The 21,123-nt window shown below is 50.2% G+C and overlaps 7 protein-coding genes across 7 annotated transcripts; 5 read left to right on the forward strand and 2 right to left on the reverse strand.

Moving 5' to 3' along the window:
• Window positions 1-4: 4 nt before the first annotated feature.
• Window positions 5-910, reverse strand: LTR84_007563 (uncharacterized protein; the record flags this gene model as incomplete). Its single annotated transcript, XM_064851116.1, has 1 exon — window positions 5-910. One exon carries the CDS (start codon window positions 908-910, stop codon window positions 5-7), a length of 906 nt encoding a protein of 301 aa, XP_064710119.1.
• A 1,604-nt stretch (window positions 911-2,514) lies between these two features.
• LTR84_007564 (uncharacterized protein) lies at window positions 2,515-4,608 on the forward strand (the record flags this gene model as incomplete). The annotated part of the gene is made up of 1 exon (XM_064851117.1): window positions 2,515-4,608. The coding sequence occupies one exon, from the start codon at window positions 2,515-2,517 to the stop codon at window positions 4,606-4,608; it is 2,094 nt and encodes a 697-aa protein (XP_064710120.1).
• A 736-nt stretch (window positions 4,609-5,344) lies between these two features.
• LTR84_007565 (uncharacterized protein) lies at window positions 5,345-6,918 on the forward strand (the record flags this gene model as incomplete). Its single annotated transcript, XM_064851118.1, has 2 exons — window positions 5,345-5,444; window positions 5,495-6,918. 2 exons carry the CDS (start codon window positions 5,345-5,347, stop codon window positions 6,916-6,918), a joined length of 1,524 nt encoding a protein of 507 aa, XP_064710121.1.
• Window positions 6,919-8,283: 1,365 nt separating this feature from the next.
• LTR84_007566 (uncharacterized protein) lies at window positions 8,284-9,581 on the forward strand (the record flags this gene model as incomplete). The annotated part of the gene is made up of 5 exons (XM_064851119.1): window positions 8,284-8,356; window positions 8,593-8,601; window positions 8,661-8,756; window positions 8,814-9,372; window positions 9,500-9,581. The coding sequence occupies 5 exons, from the start codon at window positions 8,284-8,286 to the stop codon at window positions 9,579-9,581; spliced, it is 819 nt and encodes a 272-aa protein (XP_064710122.1).
• A 1,003-nt stretch (window positions 9,582-10,584) lies between these two features.
• Window positions 10,585-13,153, forward strand: LTR84_007567 (uncharacterized protein; the record flags this gene model as incomplete). Its single annotated transcript, XM_064851120.1, has 3 exons — window positions 10,585-10,674; window positions 10,744-12,880; window positions 12,933-13,153. 3 exons carry the CDS (start codon window positions 10,585-10,587, stop codon window positions 13,151-13,153), a joined length of 2,448 nt encoding a protein of 815 aa, XP_064710123.1.
• A 1,812-nt stretch (window positions 13,154-14,965) lies between these two features.
• LTR84_007568 (uncharacterized protein) lies at window positions 14,966-16,294 on the forward strand (the record flags this gene model as incomplete). Its single annotated transcript, XM_064851121.1, has 1 exon — window positions 14,966-16,294. The coding sequence occupies one exon, from the start codon at window positions 14,966-14,968 to the stop codon at window positions 16,292-16,294; it is 1,329 nt and encodes a 442-aa protein (XP_064710124.1).
• Window positions 16,295-17,451: 1,157 nt separating this feature from the next.
• Window positions 17,452-20,230, reverse strand: LTR84_007569 (uncharacterized protein; the record flags this gene model as incomplete). The annotated part of the gene is made up of 7 exons (XM_064851122.1): window positions 17,452-19,127; window positions 19,184-19,340; window positions 19,392-19,492; window positions 19,557-19,779; window positions 19,828-19,946; window positions 20,012-20,104; window positions 20,179-20,230. The coding sequence occupies 7 exons, from the start codon at window positions 20,228-20,230 to the stop codon at window positions 17,452-17,454; spliced, it is 2,421 nt and encodes an 806-aa protein (XP_064710125.1).
• Window positions 20,231-21,123: the final 893 nt, after the last annotated feature.

The following is a 21,123-nucleotide window of genomic DNA, read 5'->3' on the forward strand; positions in this document are numbered from 1 at the left end:
CCATTCATTCGAATTCCATGGCCACATTCCTGGCACGTTGGACTTTGCCCACGGTCTCGGTGAGACTGGCACCATTTGCAATCGAAGTCCCGGCCGAAGTATCATTGGTACTGGCTGTTCCTAGCCCGGCAAGACCAGCCAGTCCATTCGTGCCTCGTTCATACATCACCTTGACATCGTCGTCCCAACCATCTCTCTGCGCCCTCAGTCCCAGTGGGTTCTGATCAGCCGTTGCTGCCCTCTCACGGATCGCAGACATCTGTGCTTCGAACGCTGCGTCGTCACTCGCGATATCCGCAGCCAACGCTTCCTGAAACGCGCCGGCACCCTGTTTCGGCGTCGTCCTCCTTAGTCGGCTGACCTGTGCGGTCAAACCCTCGAGCTCCCCGTAGAGACCGGCAAGTTTGAATTGTAGATGACTGTCGTAGGCTTCGTAGACAAAATCCACGCCTTCTTTCTCCTCCTCGGGTGCTTTGGGCTCCGAGTCCGCCTGATTCAACTGACTTGTCGCAGGCTGTGGTAACGTCACGTCCAATCCGTTCACAGTGATATTCTTCGCGGCGCCCTCCCAGGTGCGAGCCATAAACGCGTCGACGAGTTCTCTCACGCGCGCGCGCAAAGGGTCTTTGTCCGCTTCATCGCCGGGGCCAGTAGCCGCGGTTGAGGTGTCTTGCGCGTTAACAAGGTCGGCACCTTTGATGCCATCGAGAGAGATGACCGTGGCGGGCGGTGCAGATGCAACTTGACTGTCAATGTAGGCGGACGGTGGGAAATGAAGGTCAAGTTTCTGGCGCGCGGATTTGGAGAGATTGGCTTGGAGGTATGCAAGGTCGAGTGGTGATTGTAGTTCGATCTTGCGATGATGAGAGTTGGCGACTGGATTAGCTTGTTGATCAATTTCGACTTCCATGATTATTCGCTTCTCCTCTGAGAGGTTTTGGATGTAGAGTGACAGGAGTAGAGTCGTTTGTTGCAGATTTCCTTCAAGACCTGAGAGTTTCTGGCGGGGCGTGGTTCAGGTAAACAAATGGGAAATCCTCGGCTCTTTAATCGATAAAGAACCTCGAACCACAGAGGGGGGATTGGCTTCACAAGCACCCCTTCACCTTCAATCTGTTCAGTCTGTGTCTGCAATGATAAAATTCGGTCGCGTATGGTGATGTTGTTGTCAGGGCTGAAGACTTGACTCTGATACTATCTCTTTAGACCTACATCGATCATTTACTCTACAGATGAAAGAAGATTGTATGGTTCCACAATTCGCTGGCTGATATTGAAACTATCTGAGTGGTATTCGAGACCTTGTGTCGGATACAACTTGCCCGTGATCGAAACCCGTGGCATCCTTTTTCTTGTTCAGAATATCATCAAGAAATATTTGAGTGCCTAGATGAACCCTCAATAAACAATACTTGCATCGTTCAATGTGGTGGTCAGGAGGGAGTCATCGTTGGCGCCGCAAGCTTATTTGGAATCATCGAAGACATAGGTCAAATGGCAGCGACCGCAGTATTGTCGGTTATGCATCGCGGCCATGAAGACGCCGGCACCGCACTCCTTGGTAGGACATTCGCGGCGCAGACGCTCGATCTTGCCATCACCATCGACCTTGTAGTACTTGAGAACAGCCAACTTGGTCTTCTTGCGCTTGTGCTTGATCTTCTTGGGGGTGGTGTACACCTTCTTCTTGCGCTTCTTGGCACCACCACGTAGGCGGAGGACCAAGTGAAGAGTGGACTCCTTCTGGATGTTGTAGTCGGAGAGTGTTCGGCCATCCTCGAGTTGCTTGCCGGCGAAAATCAATCGCTGCTGGTCGGGTGGAATTCCTTCCTTGTCTAAGGAAAAATCGTCAGACTATGCTGCCATGAACAAGAGGGGTGCGCATCTTATTCACCTTGAATCTTGGATTTGACATTGTCGATAGTATCGGACGACTCCACCTCGAGGGTGATAGTCTTACCCGTGAGGGTTTTGACGAAGATCTGCATGATGAAGATCTAGAGTAAAGGCAGTCAGTTCCTTGCTCTTGAGGAGGGAAATGTTGCAAGCATGTATGTGGCAACTGCCCGAGATGTGTGAGTACGAGTGCAAAGGGTAGACTTACCTCGACAAAATGTGTCTTCCTCAATCTTCTATACAGAAGCGGCTTGGTAAGAGGGAGAAGCAGAAAGAGGAGGATGGCGTAAAGAAATGTTAGTGTGCTGGAAGACTTGGCACTACGAGATCTTATCTTATCAACAGTCACGTGATTACAGGGCCTGACGATTTCTCCGGAGGCACTGGCACTCTAACCACATTTCTGAGTCACTCAACCCATACGGAGGCAATCAAGTCGTTTTCTTGCAGAGTGCCAGCCTTGCTCTTGCTTTATTCCCTATTCCGTTCAGATCTGAAGCCTGTCCCAAACAACTCAAAATTACTGCTACTAAGTGATATTGACCATGCAAAGAGATTCGATTCAATTATTACAATTGCAAGAAATCTCAGACACGTAATATTCAGGTTTAGCCCAAAATGCCACCGAAAAATCAGAAGTCTTCTGGTGGGAAGGGTCGGGCAGCAGAAGAAGCCAAAGAAGACCCCCTTTCAGCAGTTGTTGTCGCCGACAGTTTCGAGACAAGATTCCGGCCTTTTACTCTGGAGAAACCTCGATGTTTATTGCCCTTGGCCAACACCCCTTTGATCGAATACACACTCGAATACCTGGCTAGTGCTGGCGTTGAAATTGTCTACATCTACGCTGGGCCCCATATCGACCAACTGGAAGCCTACATCAACGCATCACGATGGCGGGCATCAACATCACCTTTTACAGAGCTGCTCTTTCTCAGGTGTATAGCAACTTGTGTCGGCGATGTCATGCGTGATCTAGACCAGAAGCACTTGATGTCAGGGGATTTCCTGGTCGTCGGGGGTGATATTGTCTCCAATTTTCCTCTTGAGAAGGCTCTGTCACAGCACAAAAGTCGCCGAGAGAAAGACAAGAATGCCATCATGACGATGGTGCTTCGTGAATCAGAACCTGGCGTGCACGAGCACGGCGAAGGAGTGGTCTCTACCTTCGTACTGGACCCTTCAAAAAACAGATGTTTGCACTACGAAGAATCACTGCCTGGTGAACAATTTACGGCTCAGATTGACCCAGAGATTCTGAAAACGCCAGAGATTGAAATCAGGCAGGACCTTATTGACTGCCGCATCGATATATGCACCCCCGATGTGCTCAGCCTGTGGTCGGACAATTTCGACAATCAATCACCCCGCAAGGACTTCCTTTTTGGTGTCTTGAAGGACTGGGAACTCAACGGAAAGACCATTCATACCTTCATCGTCAAGGACCATTACGCTTCCCGGGTTGCAGATTTTTGGTCGTATAATACTGTCTCCCAACACTTCCAGCAAGATATTGTCAGCTCCATCGCAGTCGAGAACAATGTTTTTGGTGAGACTAAGTACGATCGGTCACAATCTGGCTATATCAAAGACCGCGCAATTATTGTCCACCGACCGGCAAAGATTGACGGTGGGTCCATCATTGGTGGTAATACCAGTCTCGGCCGAGGGTGCTCCTTGACGAGTAGTGTCGTGGGTCAACGCTGCCACATTGGGAAGGACACTCAATTGAATTCTACTTATGTCTGGGATGATGTTGCAATTGGCAATAATGTCAAGATTACCCGTGCAATTGTGGGTAACGAGGTTTTTATTGGAGACGACTGCATCATTGAGGAGGGCGTCCTCATCTCTTTCGGCGTAAGGATAGCGCCTGGCACTACAGTTCCCGCAGGATCAAGAGTATGCAAGGGTCAAGGTGTATCAGACGGAGGAGCACGAAATGATGGGCTTGTGGGCGGCTTGGGCGGTGATGGCCATGCGTACTTGGAAGAAGAAGACGATTATTTCGGGTCAAGTGCATCCCGGCTGGTCTTCGACAAACTCGATTATGCCGAATCAATATCTAGCCAGGGGTCTGATTTGTCCGAGGATGAAGCATCATCCTTCGAAGGCTCAAGAAGTCACAGCTTTGCTACATCTATGTCGGATGATGATCAAGGGGACCGTTTCCAACACGACACGGTCGCCATTCTCTTCCAAAGAATGAAAGAAGGGCAGAAGGCTGACGACATGTTGAGTGAACTCATGGGACTGCGCTTTAGTGGTGGGGCAGATGAAACCCAGGTCCGCCATGCAGTCGCTGTTGCACTGATGAAGCATATTCATGGATGCATAGAAGAAAATCTGTCACCCGCAGAAGCCACAAGGAAAACTCTCCAGGCATACAACACCTTGATACGACGGACAGGAGCCACTCAAGCTGTCCACGAACAAGTGTCATTCCTGTTAGATGCTCAGAAAGATCTTACACGACGCAAGGAAGGTGGAAAGACACTGCTCTTTGTCGTCAAAGATCTTTATGACCTTGAAGTCTTTTCGGAGGATGCATTTGTGTCTTGGTGGGCGGATGAGAGGTCTAGCAGTGATGCAGACATGAATGCAGTCAGACAGCAAAGCGCTCAATTTATTGAATGGCTTGAGAATGCAGAGAGCGAAAGTGAGAGTGAAGAGGACGAGGATGATGATGATGATGACGACGACGAAGACGAATGAGACTCCCTGGGAAGGTTTCATCATAGTAACACGTAGATTATCGTGCTTCCAGGGCCGTCGCACGAGGCTGTACTGATAAAATTCTGGACCATCTCCAGTGTCTTATCAATCATCACTTTACCGCCACTGCATCATCATTAAACCATCGTTTTTAGTCGTTGATCTTCTCGTGTTCCATTCACCTCCGAGCGTCATTTTGGCCATGTCCGAATCCGATGCCCTGCAACCTGCGAGGCAGCCGCCACCGGCTCTATTGCGGCAAGTATGGCGAGTTCCGCAGATGCCAACTTCCTATCACCGTTCGAACCCTCCGTCAGTCAACCCTCCAACGCCATCATCACCACCTGCAACTTGCCCGTCTCGTGGTTCTTTAAACTTCGTACCCAGCTCTTTGCAAATTCAGGCACATTGTCTGTATCTTCTTTCAACATTCCTCCAGTCACTCATTCATTGCTTGATCTCCCATTCAACTCATTGCCGCATACAACGAATCGTTTCAAAGTCGATCAAGAGTCCCCCCATCATCCCCCACTAGCAGTCTGTCGTCTCGTCCGGAGACACAGCTGCTCGTCTCAAAGCCACCACGCCACCTCAACTCAAGAAACGAAAGGCTGAAGAGTGCGTCACAGACGCGTCGATTCCATACTCTTCCAAGTCTCGAAAGACTTCCATCCCTCAACTGCAGCAGGGTCCTACCACTCCAATAACTGAACACGGTTCGCCGGCCTTGCAAGCCATGGATTCCGAAGATGACTTCATGTCAGACCCCCCCAGTGGAGATGAGCTGGATTTTGATGAAGGAACCCAGGATAGTGATGTAGGAAGCCTAGGAGGAGGTGGGTCCATCATTTGCTCGTACTTGACGTTCACTGACTAATGGTGGTAGACTTTGACCAAGACCAAGACGGAAGTTTTGGCTACGAGAAGGACATCCTCACACACCCTCAAAAGCCATACGAAGTCGATTACAAAGTCCTAAGTCCCAAAGATATACAAATCCAGCAAACTCGTCAGTTCGAAGAAGTATCGTCGATCATTGAATTACCGGCCGAACAGGCGGCGATCCTACTACGATTCATGCGTTGGAACAAGGAGAGGCTCATTGAATCTTATATGGATAACCAAGATAAAGTTCTTGAGTCTGCAGGACTAGGGTCGATCTTTGGTAACACCCCCAAGTTGCAAACTGTGATGGGCTTCACCTGCGACATTTGCTATGAAGATGATCCTTCATTACAAACATTCGCAATGAAATGTGGTCATCGATACTGTGTGGACTGCTACACCCATTACCTCACCCAGAAAGTTAAGGAGGGAGAGGCAGCAAGGATCGAATGTGCTTTTGATGGTTGTCACCGGATTGTCGACTCCAAGTCACTCAGACTACTGGTAGAGCAAGCCGTCCAAGATCGATACGAAGTTCTGCTCAACCGAACATACGTAGACGATAAGGACAATTTGAAGTGGTGCCCGGCACCGGAGTGTGAATACGCTGTGGATTGCGCTGTGAAGAAACGAGATCTCAGTCGCATTGTGCCCACAGTCCGATGCTCGAACGACCACAGCTTTTGCTTTGGCTGTACCTTGTCAGACCATCGACCAGCGCCATGTGCGCTGGTGAAGAAGTGGATGAAGAAGTGTGAGGACGACAGTGAGACCTCAAATTGGATATCAGCCAATACCAAGGAGTGTCCCAAATGTAATTCAACGATTGAGAAGAACGGAGGCTGCAATCACATGACTTGTCGAAAGTGCAAACACGAATTTTGCTGGATGTGTATGGGACCATGGGTCGAACATGGAACTAGCTGGTACAACTGCAATCGATTCGAAGAGAAGTCTGGGAGCGATGCTCGAGACGCTCAAGCTCGCTCTAGACATTCATTGGAGCGCTACCTCCACTACTACAATCGATATGCCAATCATGAACAATCGGCCAAGTTGGATAAGGACCTTTGGCTGAAGACTGAAAAGAAGATGACGAGCCTGCAGTCGCAGTCGAATATGTCGTGGATCGAAGTTCAATTTCTTGACACGGCGTCAAAAGCACTGCAGGCTTGCCGACAAACCCTCAAGTGGACATATGCATTCGCCTTTTATCTTGCGCGGAACAACATGACCGAGATATTCGAGGACAACCAAAAGGATCTTGAGATGGCAGTGGAGAACCTCAGCCAGATGTTTGAAAAGCCTGTGAACGAGCTGGGAGGCCTCAAAGTGGAGATTCTTGACAAGACGACCTACTGCAATCGAAGAAGAGAGATTCTGCTAAGCGATACTGCAGAAAACCTCAAGAAGGGTGAGTTTTGATACAGGGTTGATCCGCCAAAGGTTGAAATCATGCTAACTGTCAGTCTCAATAGACCAGTGGAAATTCAACGTTGATTTATAATGGCTGGGAACTAGCACAATCGGTATGCACACAGAAACGACATTCACTTTTGCCACGATGTATGATGGGAGCGCGGCGTTTGCATTTGATGGGTATAAGGCTGGCTCTAGTTAAGGGGTGCATTGTAGAGTATACACTGAGAGAATCGCTTCCTTGGCAGTAGCAAGACACAGCAGACACAGCGTCGTGAAGGACGTAACAGCCTCGTTTGTGTTTTAAGTCAAGCGCTAGACTTCGGGATATAGTCAAAGTGAGAATATTGAGAATTGCCTCTGCTGATTCTAGAGTAACTCACCGTGTTCATGTTGCCGAATGGCAATCGTGCGCTTTCGGATACAAAAGCCGTTGTTGATGCAGGTTGATCCCGACGATGAGCAGCCACAGAACCCGAGGCTCAAAATGAAGCACGGTCATGGCTCCCACTCCGGCATGCCATGGAAGCTCCCCACGTGTGAAGATGACTCTCGCATCTATCTCATCGAGACCGAGGTGCGAGGCCGAAGATGACCGGAGATAGAAAGAAGATGTCGAAAATCTACGAGTAAGACGATGGGGTCGTGACTAAGTAAAGGAAAACGGAGGGCTGCCTAGAACAAAGTCGACTTGCACGATTTCGGTAGTGAACAGCGAGGGAGGGAGCGATGATCGGAGGTGCTAGTTAACTCAAGGCCGGGCAGCCGGGGTTTACTGCCCTGCAAGAGGCTAAAAGCTCCCTGGGTGACAGCAGTGGCAGTACTGCCGCGGAGACGGGGACCAGACTGGAAGGCTGGAGCGTCATTGATTGCAGAAAAGCCCAAAGGCGCCGTAAAAGCAACGCCCATAGGCGGTGGCCCATCCCCATTCCGTCAATCATTAGCCAAATGACTATCCCAGGCCCAAAAGTTTAACAAATTCATTTCAACTCTGCTCGATTATTGCCGTCTCTCTTGCGGTATCAGCCACCCTATCCTTCTCTGGCATCCTTCTTCTTCATGTGCACCCGTCACTCTCCCACTGATCCTTAGACATCCAACCGACCCCTCCATCCCGTCCTGATCGTGCTCTTTTGGGAGCATCCCAGCTGTTTCTACTCCGAGCACCATCTACCATCTGCAAACGTGGCGACGTCAGCAAAGTTCCCGGCGGCCCTGACCGCGGAGAATATGACAATATCAAGCAGTCCTGATGTCGTTGCTGATGATGATTTCGAGTGAGTCCACTGCTGAATTGCTGTGGTTGGAGTGCTGATCAAGTTTGGTTGTAGCTACGAAGCTCTCCCACCAAATTATGGGCTCGGACACAACATGTTGGCCGGCGCATTCGCAGGCATCGCTGTATGGGAACCACAATCAATGGAGCAAGAAACCGAAGCTGACCGTATGACTAGGAACACACGGTGATGTACCCGGTGGATTTAATGAAGGTAGGTATTCGCCAAATTTTCCGCCGATTTAAGAAGCATTTCAGCTAAGAGATATCGGACAATTAGACCCGGATGCAAATCATAAACCCGTCGGCGGGCGGTCTCTACAATGGTCTTTCACATGCGGTCTCCACAATCTATCGGTTAGAAGGAATACGAACACTGTGGCGAGGCATGACCAGCGTGATAGTCGGCGCAGGTGCGTTTTGCCCCGGAAGAGATATAAAACCCAAGCCACAAGCTCTGACACGAAACCAGGTCCTGCTCATGCCGTGTACTTTGGAACATACGAGGTTGTGAAAGAGTTTGCGGGTGGAAACAAACAAGATGGCAAACATCACCCGTTGGCGGCCGGTATGGTGTCCTTGACTCTGCAAGGACAGCAAAAGATCCGACACTAATGTTGTATAGCAACGAGCGGAGCATGTGCAACAATCGCAAGCGATGCTCTGATGAATCCTTTTGACGGTATGAACAGCACATTCTGGCCGACGATCTGGAATGCACCTACTGACAACGAAGCAGTCATTAAACAGCGGATGCAGGTGCATGGCTCTACGTATCGATCCCTGGGCGACTGTGCAAGATCAGTATTTCGCGCTGAGGGACTTGCAGCTTTCTATGTTTCGTACCCGACGACATTATGCATGACGGTACCGTTTACAGCTACTCAATTCATGGCCTACGAGTCCTTGTCCAAGGTGATGAATCCTCGGAAAGATTACGACCCTATTACACATTGCGTGGCTGGTGGCTTGGCTGGTGCGTTTGCTGCCGGCCTCACCACGCCTCTGGACGTGATCAAAACACTGCTCCAGACAAGAGGATTGAGTCAACAGGATGAAATTCGAAACGTGCGAGGGTTGTTTCATGCCGCATCTATCATCAAAAAAGAATTCGGATGGAGTGGCTTCATGAGAGGTTGGCGACCCAGAATCATCACAACCATGCCAAGCACCGCCATTTGCTGGTAAGTCGTAGCACTGCGCCCCTATAAGCCCTTCGGGCCTCTCTCGGAATTTCAGGCCTCTCCTAGCCCCCAGAATCTCCCCGCCCCTCCATGGAAAGTCCAGTTCAACGAGCTGACTCGCATCCAGGTCTTCATACGAGATGGCCAAAGCATACTTCAAGCGAACATTACGCGACGAGCACAATGCACAACAAACGAGCAAATTGTGACCCCACCTGCTCTGTCCTTCACAGTACTAACTAACCTTGCACGATTGTTCCCACGGTCGGCCCTAGGAGTGATTTCCGGCCGCGCTCAAAACAGCGCGATGCACACGAGACTCCTATCTAAAAAGTGATACCCACCACCAGGATGATGAGCTTTCCCCCAAGCAGCATCATGGTCGTGATGAGCGGTTTTCTTTCTAGCATGACCCGGTGGTTGATTGAGGAACCCACAGGCCAGCTTGATGTTTTTATTCGGAGAGCGGAATGCGAATTGCGAACTGCATGGTAATGGGCGTTTACGAGTGAGTCCCTGCTGGGCGGGTTTTCGCTATAACCTGATCAGATGCATGATGGATGTATCGGTTGGCGCTGGGTCCAAGGGCTTCTCTGGATAATCTTGTATATCTACCGGAAAAAAGAACGGGGACGGTTGGAGGGCTCGTCAGCTCTCGCCATTTTCATAGACCCGGGTGCACCAGCAATGAGAATGAAAATTATGCCACATAATAAAGTATTTGCTGCTATTGATTGATGATTTTGCCGGTGCTTAGTCGATTGTGGTTGTACTTCTAGGACCGCCCGGACACGTGTCCGGAAGGATAGTCAAGAACCAGAATGTCTTTTGTGTTGTTTATCTGAATTCTTTCTATCCTCCCAGAATACCACCTTGAACGTCGGAAGCCTCAATAAGTTTGAGGCACATCGTATATGGCGTACACGGCGTACTCCTGTATCACTGTGGCTGGAGAAGAGTCACGGGCTGGTCGGGCTCATGTGACGTAAGTTGGTGGAGTTGGAAGACTGGTGACTTGTGCTTGTCCCTTGTGTGCGGGTCAACTCGTCAATGTCCTGCCTCTTGGAGTCCGCAAGTTATTCCAATCCACATCAGAATGAGGCTCAGACTTCAAGTTCTCTCGATCTGCCAGAATTAACCAGGAAATGTCCTTTTGACTGACTACTCATCTTCATGAGATGATTGTGTCATTCCGAGCCAACGACTGCAATCATGATGCGGAACAAGCCCTCTTCTTTGATGCAAAAGATCTACGATGAATCTTATCTGCATTGCTCGACCGCAGTCTTCTTCGAGGGTCAGGTAGGCACTTCTGATCGCCTATCTACGCACAGAGAAGACCGGAAATGCTGACTTAACTCGTGCCCATAGGCAAATGAAGCAGAGGCTCTCCGATCGTGGAAATCTGCCTTGGACGGCATCACCTACTTTAAAGCCTACAAACTGCCCTTCAACTATCAACCCAAGTCCGAGACCGAGAAGGCACTGTACGATTCTCTTCGTCAACTGGAGAATCAATGCAAAGAAAGAGTTGACCTTTTTGAAGCCCTCAGGCTTAGCCGTCAAGATATCGTTAAAGACTCTCCAGATGACAGAAAGTCGGAATCGGGCAGAAGACGGTTGGAGAAGTCAAGAGGAGGGCACGATGTCACACCTACTCCGGAAAGGTCGTCGGCGTCATCATGGCTAGGAGACGAGACCGTAAGACCCATGCAGATGTCGGAACTTCCAGCTCCTACTCCCGCACTTCCTCCACGACCCTCAATCCTCACCAGTCGATCGAGCGAAAGGACACTGAAGAAAGAGGCCACGACGTCCGACTCCCGCAGCCAGTCATCATCTAGTAGAGTGCCTAGCTTGCCCGTACCTGCGACCAAAGTCTCCAGAAGTCCGAGTCCAGAACATGGTAGGAAGACAATGCGAACCACACTTCGCCCGGAGAAGAAGGGCTTCAGGAAGTATCGATCGGCTCCAAATAAAGACAGGCTACCTGATACTATGAGGGCTGCCGGACTGGCGTGGGAATCGCAGCCTCGCCTGAGTGCACAAAGTCATCCCCGACCAGAATCAGACCCATCGATAGAAGCAAGGCTCAGTGCCACCGCCGCTAGACGCAGCATTGACCAGGATGCCGCTTCAAGACCTAGCGATCGCCGACGATCTAACCCTAACCCCACATCACCTACATTAGAGCAATCATCACAGACTAACCCTCGAGATTACTTATATGCAACGTCATCAAGGTCTTCGATGCAGAAATCCATGGAGAGCCTCCAGCTGGGAGAGACGCAACTCGCGCCGTCGGTCCCGAATCTGATTGATTTTGATCCTGAACCTGAACGACCACCTCCAGTACCAGCTCACGCACTGCTGCCAGGCCCAGGTCTGTCCAGGACGAGACCGAGGTCTCCCGCATCTATCCCCAAAGCACCTGACATCGTCTATCGAAAAGAATACCCTGCCCGCCAACATAAAGTCCCACCGACGATTGCAAACAACATACTTGATAAAGCATACCAACGAGACGACAAGCTGTCTCCTTCTATCACGCGGAAACCGGTTGCGAACAGTGGTGCCACTCTGGAAATTCGAGGTCGGTCACCCGGTCGGCGTGAGCAGTTATCAGAGAGTGAGGAAGAGCCTCCGAAATCTACGATCAACAAGCCAAGACGGCCTCGAGCAGGTCGGACCGAAAGCGCAAAGACGATTACCCCACCATCGACAGATGCCGAGTCTCTCGAAGATGAAGGTTCAGTCTCCTCGTCAGAGAAGAAGATGGCACACGTGCTCAAAAATCTACCCAAGGGCTTGGATGAGGGTTCTGCAAAGCAGATTCTGAACGAGATCGTGGTCAAAGGCGATGAGGTCCACTGGGAAGACGTGGCAGGTCTGGATGCCGCCAAGAAAGCACTGAAGGAAGCAGTTGTGTATCCATTCTTGAGGCCTGATCTGTTTATGGGACTGCGCGAACCCGCGAGGGGAATGTTATTGTTTGGCCCACCGGGAACTGGTAAGACAATGCTCGCACGTGCGGTGGCGACCGAGAGCAAGAGCACATTTTTCGCTATCAGCGCAAGCAGTCTTACGAGCAAATGGCATGGTGAATCGGAGAAATTAGTCCGAGCATTGTTCGCCATGGCAAAGGCATTGGCACCCAGTATTATCTTCGTGGATGAAATCGACTCATTGCTGAGTTCGCGAAGTGGGTCGAGCGAGCACGAGGCGTCCAGGCGCAGTAAGACCGAGTTCTTGATTCAGTGGTCGGATCTTCAGAGAGCCGCAGCAGGCAAGGACACGACGGTGGGTGATGCCAGCCGGGTTTTGGTACTTGCCGCGACAAATTGCCCTTGGGATATCGACGAAGCTGCACGACGGCGTTTCGTGCGGAGACAGTACATTCCCTTACCCGAGAAGGAGACACGGGAGGTCCAGATCCGGACACTCATTGGCCATCAGAAGCATGAATTGAGTGGTGAAGATATCGAGAGGCTAGTGGAGCTGACAGAAGGTTCGTGAGCACGGATTAACGTTGAGAACATATTGCTAACTGCCATGAACAGGGTACTCGGGATCAGATATCACTGCATTGGCGAAAGATGCAGCAATGGGCCCCCTGAGGCACCTGGGCGAGGCGCTGCTCTTTACGCCTATGGATCAGATCCGACCCATCCACATGGTCGATTTCGAAGCCAGCTTGGAAAGCATCCGACCCAGTGTGAGCAAGAAAGGCCTGGAAGAGTTCGAGGAGTGGGCACGAGACTTCGGTGAGAGAGGCGGGTAGGCGAGGACAATTGATGGGATTACGGCATACATGATTGGAACTTCAGGATACCAGGCGATTGACGGATTATCATGATCACTTAAGCACAGAAATGAAACCGAGGCTTACGATGCAGGACACGGGTGGTTTGATAATGAGATTCGTAAAGCACGACACCCTATAGAGGGCTGCAGAACATGAGTCTTCATCACGAATTCGGAGACTGCTATATGGAATTGTAGCCTCATAGCCTCGTACCACATCGATTAGGATGAACTCGCACGATGCAGCCACTTCAGCCACGTCAGCCACCCGGTTGCCATACACTAGCCTATCGTGGGTTAGCGCCTCCGGCTGCAAGCTCGCTCCCGGAAAGCTATCGACACCTCCTATCTTGTGAAGGCTGTCTGTCAACTGCCAGTCAAGTCGTTCTTCCGCCTTCTTAACGATGAATCTGCGTAGTCAATTTCCCATCCCTCTATGTCTTTGCTACAGGAGAGTGCTTCATCAGATTCTCTGTATCTTGAGCTTCTAGTATTCTTGGTATGAGACCCAACCTCTGTTACGCTGCCTGAAGCTATGCGGCACCACAGGTGCTATGTGGACGGTGAGAAAATGGGAACACGATATTGGTTGGACAAGATGCTGTCACCATCTCGTCATGGTAGGGAGTTCGTCCTTGGGATACCCAACACGACCTTATGCTTTGTGCTTTGGTCATTTACCCCTGTGAATCTGTTATCTTCTGACAGTGGTCTTGATGGGACCACGACGTTGACGGTCATGTTGACACTATTGCACAGGAGATGGTACATATCACTGTGACTGCCACCCGTTCCCGTTATCAACGATAAGAACAGGGCAGGCTGAGTGATGCTTGCCGTATACAGGGTTACCTGGGGGAGGTTGTCATCCGAATCGTGGAGACCCCCAGACTGGTAGATGACTCTCACTTGTTCGCAATATCACCTTGTATAAGAGGACAAAGAACCCTGGAAGTCTTGTGATTGAGGTAAGTAGTCAACACCTTCACGATCGTGACTGCCAAGATGTGGTGACATGAGTTGCGTGAAGGTCGTCGCGACTGCACGTGAGAAGCGCACCCTATATAACCTGTCGCGACTGGACTTCGCGCATTCCAACCACTCACCCAACCTACTTTACCTCTACATTCCTTACTGGCAGGACCACAACATTGTCATTCCTTGCACTGGATATCCTCCACTTCTGTCCTATCCATTCCTCATCGTTCGAAACGATCACCTAGGTATCAATCAGCCTCGGGATATTCCAAAAGGTAAGTGCTGGTGTTCATTCCGTGTGTCTTCACTCTTCCCCGAGTTCTCCGTTTGCGGGTACCGTGGCGGCCTGCGCGCAGCAGGACTCGAGAGACTGCAGAGACTGTGGACAGACAATCTGTCTTTCATTTCTTCGTTTCTCTGGAAGCGGGTTCGAGATCTTCCATCCTGTTGTCTGTGCTTTGTCGTCTGTCTCCATGTCAACAAAGAGGCAGTGCCGCTACTCAAGCCTACAACCACCGCGCATGGACCCCTTCCGCATCCACTCGCAATCTCTTTGTCCTGCTATATACTATACCCAAGCCGTTTACATCTGCATCCCCCCGTCGACCGTATGGGCTGATGTCTTGGACACTGTGCTTTTGCTTGCCCTTGAACCCTGCTTTCGTGCACACCACTTGAACTTTCTCTGCCTTTCTTGACTGACCGCCGGCCGGTGAAAAAGCTCTCGCTTCTTATCAGACCTTTCTTCGAATATAGGTCCTCACACAGTCGTTGTTCTTTCTATCACAATCATACACCCACTCCTACGACCATGAAGGCGATCTGTCTCAGCCTTGTCGCCTTGTGCGTGCAGGCTGGATTAGCTATTCCTCATGGTAGGTTCAATGCGCTTCTGCGTCGATCCGCGAACTCACCATCACAAGATCATCACCAACATCAGCATCTTCATGCCGCGCGTGCCCAAGTCACTCAAACCAACACCGTGGTCAGCGTGGTGACAGTCACAGCTTCGAACGCCGTCGTCTGGGTCGATCAGTACGGAACTATTATCTCTACCGACTATCATGGTGGTCGACCCAGTGCTTCCACCACCAATCCACCACCTTCTCAGAAATCTGCAACACCGTCTCTCCCAGTCCCGTCAGCTTCTTCCAGCACACCCGTCTCCATCTCAACACCTCAACCACCTGTCAACCAAGCAGCAGGCGATGCTATGCAATTCAACCCTCAACAAGGCACTCGACCAGTTTCAACTACTCAATTGGCTCCGCCCGCTTCTAGTGCCCCACCCGCAGCGCAGCAATCCAGTGCGGCTGCTAGTAATGGTGCACCATCAACATCTGGCGAGAATAAATTCTTTTCAGATATGGGTGGACTCGGCATTTGTTACGAATTGATTGACAATGGTTCCAAATGCAAATCCAGAGCGACCATGGACTCGGAATTCGGCTTCTTGAAAAGTCAAGGCTTCACCAAAGTTCGTGTTTACGACATCGGCTGTCCTCTTGACGATGTTGCAGGAGCAGCTAGTGCACAGGGCTTGGCTCTGATCGCTGGTATTAATACTGTCAGTAATGTTGCAGGTGACATTGGGAAACTGATCAGTCTTTTCGGAGGAAATCTGGGCGCGGTTGACACTATCGTTGTTGGTAACGAAGTCGTTAATAGCAACCCTGGTCTGGTTCAAGCAGTTGTTGACGGCATTGGAATTGCACGTCAATTGCTCTCAGCAGTCGGATACAAAGGTCACGTCGTTACCGTGGATACATTCATCGCTCATTCGAACCATGCTCAACTTTGTGCCGCCTCAGATTATTGTGCCGTCAATGCCCATGCTTTCTTCGACCCGAACACTGTTGCTATTGGGGCAGGCGACTTTGTCCTTAACACTGCCATCGGCATGGTGAAAGCAGTCGCTAATGGAAAGCCTATTGTGATTACTGAATCCGGTTGGCCACACGCAGGATCAACCAACGGCCAGGCTGTACCCTCTCGACAGAATCAACAAGACGCGATCGGTTCTCTCAAGGCCAAAGTTTTTGGCAGCGGATATGGGCTTTTCCTCTTTCAGGCGTACGATGCACTCTACAAGCAGCCTGGTGGTTTAGGCGTAGAGCAGTTCTTCGGTATCTACGACTGAGTATAACCACCTCCCGACCTTTTGGGTATTCTTCTTTGTCATCTCCCTGGATATCACTCTCAGCGCGACACTACTTCTTGAGCATTAGCAGACAACACGGAAACCGTGGGTTACAAGAGTGTCTCAGGAGTGCGGCGATACCAAAGCACGGCACCTGGCATTTGGAGCACTTTGGGATCAAAATTCACTACTGGCTAGGTGGTGATAAACTCAGTATGCATGCCGAGAATGCTCATGTACAATAACTCGAAAACTAGGCATATGCCGAAACATCTCCCTGCTTACAGTCGCAGGAAGCGAGCTAAGGGGCAGACAGTGGCATCATAGCGCAGGCGTTCGTTCGTTTTTTTCCTTCACACACAAATGTCGTCTTTCTTCATCCGAGTTGTCTCCCTTCGATAGGGACAACGAGGGATATCAGACAGACTGTTTCTCGCATTGGGTTGGCTCGATTGGATTGGACTGAACACAACGAAGAACAGATATGACCATTCAGATGACAATTACCCTTCGAGCAATGCAAATCAAAAGATTCCTATGAAATCCTCCTCTTTTCCTCTCTCCTTCTCTCCTTCTCTACTTCTCTTGTGCTCCTTTCTCTATCTTTACGATGTTACGCACATCGATTCTAGCGCGTCACTGTATGTAGTAGACGGAAGTGGACAGGGCTTTCCAGGCGCATCGGCTAGCGGACGCAAGGTTGGGAACTGTACGATCTAAAGCCGGTATGGGATGGTTGGGCGATTACGCGCGTCTCGTCTCATTTCATTCCGCATTCTAAACTAGACTAAAATCGTTCCTTCTTGAGTGATCATCATCCATCGTTGCAATGCATTGCATTTTTTTGGCTTTGGTCTTCCGACTGCTGCTCTCGTTACTCGTTCATGCGAGATTGGAACCCAGTGGTCAGCACGCGATAGACGCAGTAATGTTCGTGTCGAATCAGTTCTCTGATCTCAGCACATGACCTTCATGTTTGCTCCGTAACCATATACCTGCGTGCTCGAGGGCATTCGTGTCTTCGTAAAGAGCTGGCTATTCAGAGACCTCGACTTGAGAAGTTGCTGGGGTGGCATGGCTTCCCATTTCCTGCACACAGGGTAATAAGACATCCCACAGTATGACTGTGACTCTCCTGACGAACAACTTGCTCTTCATTAATCACTCTCAGCTTCTTCCTCATCGGTCAAAAAGGGACTTCGTTCCAATTCGATCTGCGGACCGGGGACGCCGCGAGAGGGCTCCTGACCCGGTGGTGTGAGAACAAGTCGAGGTTGAGGTTGTGGTTCAGGGATCACCACTTCTGGAGCATCACTGACGACTTCTTTCGTCTCGGTGTGCCGGCGGGACATTGGTGGTCGAGGCGGTGGGGGTGGGAGGGTTTGCGATTGCGACCCTAACTCAGGTTGTGTGAGAAGGGCATCGTGGAATTGGCCTGACTCTTCTCCCAATGGAGAATTCGTCTCTGTAGAAGATCTTTCGTTTTGATCACCATCAATAATTCCCTTGCCATCCTCTTTTGTGGTATTCTTTTGTCCTACTACAGCCTCCACAGCAAGATTAACTTGTTCCATGGTTTCTGTGATGTTTTCAAGTGCAATAGCTTGTGCCTTTTCCAAAGCCTGACTTACACTCGCCTTTTCTGGATTTGTGTCGGCTGAACCTGGGTCTGGTGGGGAGAGAGTTTTTTCCAGGGGTGAAAAGGGGGATTGAGCAGGAGCTTGTTGTCCAGAGGATGTAGTTGTAACAATTGAGGGTAATTTGGGGTTGAATCTTCCAGGTTCTCTAGGAGTACTGGCGCTGCCGCCTTCGTCCTCATCCTTTCCCCTCCTACCACGCCATCGACGAGCTTTAGGCATCGGTGGCGGCTTCCTAAAATGTGGCATGTGATGTTGATGATGACTGACAGAGAGCGCCGGAGATTCTATGTGGGAAATGGAAGATGGATTTTGTTTGGCCTGTTGCTCTGCTCCCTTTACGAGATCGCCATGGGAATGTGTATTTTCCTCAGCAATTGGAGGTTGATCTGTGGCATCGTTCTTCAGATCCATATTTGAAGCTCGAACACTTGCAGCCTCCGACTCGTTCAAACTAACTTGCGTTTTCGGCCTACTCCAACCGGAGCGTCTAGCTTGTGGTGGTGGCGGCCGTTCCTTTTTATTGTGCATAATTGCTGCGCGGAGATTGTGCCTGAGACTCGGATTTCGACTGGGAGTGATTACTCCTGGTTTTTCCCTTTGGGCAGCAACCTCCATCATGCTGAGACTGGAATGTCGGGCACCTTCTAACTGCGGTGTTAGATACTGTCCAATTGTAAGGGTCGAACCTTTTGAGGAGTTGCGCTTTTTTAGTTTCCGAGGGGCTGGTAGTGCTGGAGGAATTGATCTCACGGGTGAGATTGGAGATGCCGGGTTTGAATCTGTCTCGGGGGTAGGGGAATCTACACGCTCAGGTGGATCGATTTCGGGATCGATCAGCCAACTGACCCCTTCGCATCGCTTTACCAAGCGTTTTGTCGTCTCATCGACGGCTTCAAAGTGACCCCACGGTGCGTCGGCAAGATGGCCTCCACCCAATACAAGTAGAAGCTTTCGAATGGCGTCTCGTTTATAATGCGGAGGGTATTGTAGCTGAGTGTGTTCGAGCAGGGGATATAGGACGCGCAAGTAGGTGTGCCGCAGAGAGGAAGCCTCCTCGGGTAGATCCAAAAGATTGCGGACAAGAATGTCAACCAACACATGAAGATCGTTGGTGTAGAAGTACTCATAAGTTGGAGGAGTGGTGAAAAGTAAATATAGTAACTTCAAGGTTAGGAGTTGTAACGATGTTTCGTCTACAGTTGATCAGTATGCGGACCGTGTGACTTGGGAGTAAAAGGAGTAGCACTACCCTCTCGATTTAAAAGAAGAATGATATTCTCCCCAAACGTTTTGTATGCACTGCCGTGTGAAGAGAGCACTTTGATGACCTTGTTGGTCAATGGGACAGCTTTCTGAGTATTGGAAGGATCATGTGCAGCGACCATGAACTGTTCATTCAGGACCAACTGGAGAAGGCGTTAGAAGCGACCTCCTTAGTTAGGGCGTCAGAGGCTTACTAAGACACGGATGGTCGGATAATGATAAGGATCGTTGACATCGTCAGAAACTTGTTCTATGATTTCGAACAGCATTTTAATGAAGTCGTCACCAATATGGGCTAGTTTTTAGACGGATAGTCAGTCTAACGAGGTGGGTAGAATCGATACAGGTAGCCGACGTACCGAGATCAGTGAACTTGATCTTTTGAATGCGCGACATTTCATAAAGTAACTCCATGAGGAGTCGGTGTATTCCTTCGTGCCCATGCTGTCGGGGACTTAATATGAGGTCCACCAATCTAGGAAATGCGCCTTGGTCATTCAACAACTCATATGTCTGATCGTGACTTTGTGCATCGGTAAGCAGAAAGATGGTCGATATGAGGATGACATCGGGCTCGTCATCCTACACGACTAGTTAGTGCCGGAGGAGCATAACGACCAATTCACATACCTCTATCAAGCACTGAACGAATTGGCGCCGGATATAGTCAGAATGTGTATTGAAGAGCGGCGAGTCTTGCAGCTTAAATGCGCATCGACCAAGATCATGGTCGCTGGGAAGAAAGCGCTCTGGCGAGTGGTGTATTAGTCTCCAATATGTTCTTCTCCCCTCTTAAAGTATACTCTAGGCTTACCACGACAAGAGCTGATTATGGCTAAGTAGGAGCGCAACGAATCGTCGATAAAGGTATGGTTTTGGCATTCGCGGGCAATGATGTCGTCCAGCGCTGAATTAGAGGGACAGATGCATTAGCCGGATGTCTTGCCAACGTATATCGCAATGAACTTGAACCAAATTTACCTTGCCAGAAGTGATCTTCGTGGTCGAAGTCATAGTTAACCTCGTGTTCCATGCTATGAGCAGCTTCATATCGCCCTGGGAACAGACCGGAGCAGAAAGAGATTCCGGCCTACAGAGGAAGGGCTCTTGAAATGCGGCGTTGCAGGAAGAGGCAGAGGTGGGTGCAGCGCATCGGCATTCATTTCATGATGAGCAGTTGACTTGTGACCAAGTTGAAGTGGGAGGGAAATAGAGTGGAGAGACCGAGTCAACGCAGTTTGGCTTGACTCCTCCGTAGTTGAAGAATGACGATGCCGGTGATACGGTAGTGGAGTGGCAGTGGCAGTGGCACGGCACGTGTGACATGCAGGTGCAGCTGCCAATACTAACTGCAGTAGATTAAGGCGGCGAGAAAATGTCAAAAGGCTGTTGAAGCGGCAAGGGTTCTTATTTTAGAGTGTTTGGTGGCGGCTTAGCTCATTAGCCTGGCACTAAGGAATGCATCCTCCTCCTCGGGCTGAGGGTGCCAAGTCATGCCCAATGTTCGTATCTGAACTTCTCGTCGAACATCGGCAATCTGATCAAAGGGCTTCATCAAATCTGTCGAGAGATGTATGGAGCTTAACTCTCAGATATCAAACTTTAGATCGCGCCTGCCCTTTTTCGTGTGAGTGCTAGAAGATGAGGCGGATCTGATCTTCTGCTGAAGGCTCAGTCAAGTTACCACCCCCCGAACACGATTCGACCCCTGATCATCGGATGTCGTATAAACTCAACAGGATGTCGTCGCTATGTACCCGCTGCACCTTGTTCTGGGTACGAAACTAACATCCATCAACGCCTTCAGCGCAAAATGACAGCCAGCCCTTTTGATCCACGCTCTTATCAGGTGGGCTGGATATCAGCTGTCCAAACAGAGTATGTTATTGCCTGTGAGCTCTTGGACGTGGAGTATCACAGCCCTCC

This window comes from Exophiala bonariae (assembly GCF_035927105.1).
Source record: "Exophiala bonariae strain CCFEE 5792 chromosome Unknown scaffold_3, whole genome shotgun sequence".
Taxonomy (NCBI): domain Eukaryota; kingdom Fungi; phylum Ascomycota; class Eurotiomycetes; order Chaetothyriales; family Herpotrichiellaceae; genus Exophiala; species Exophiala bonariae.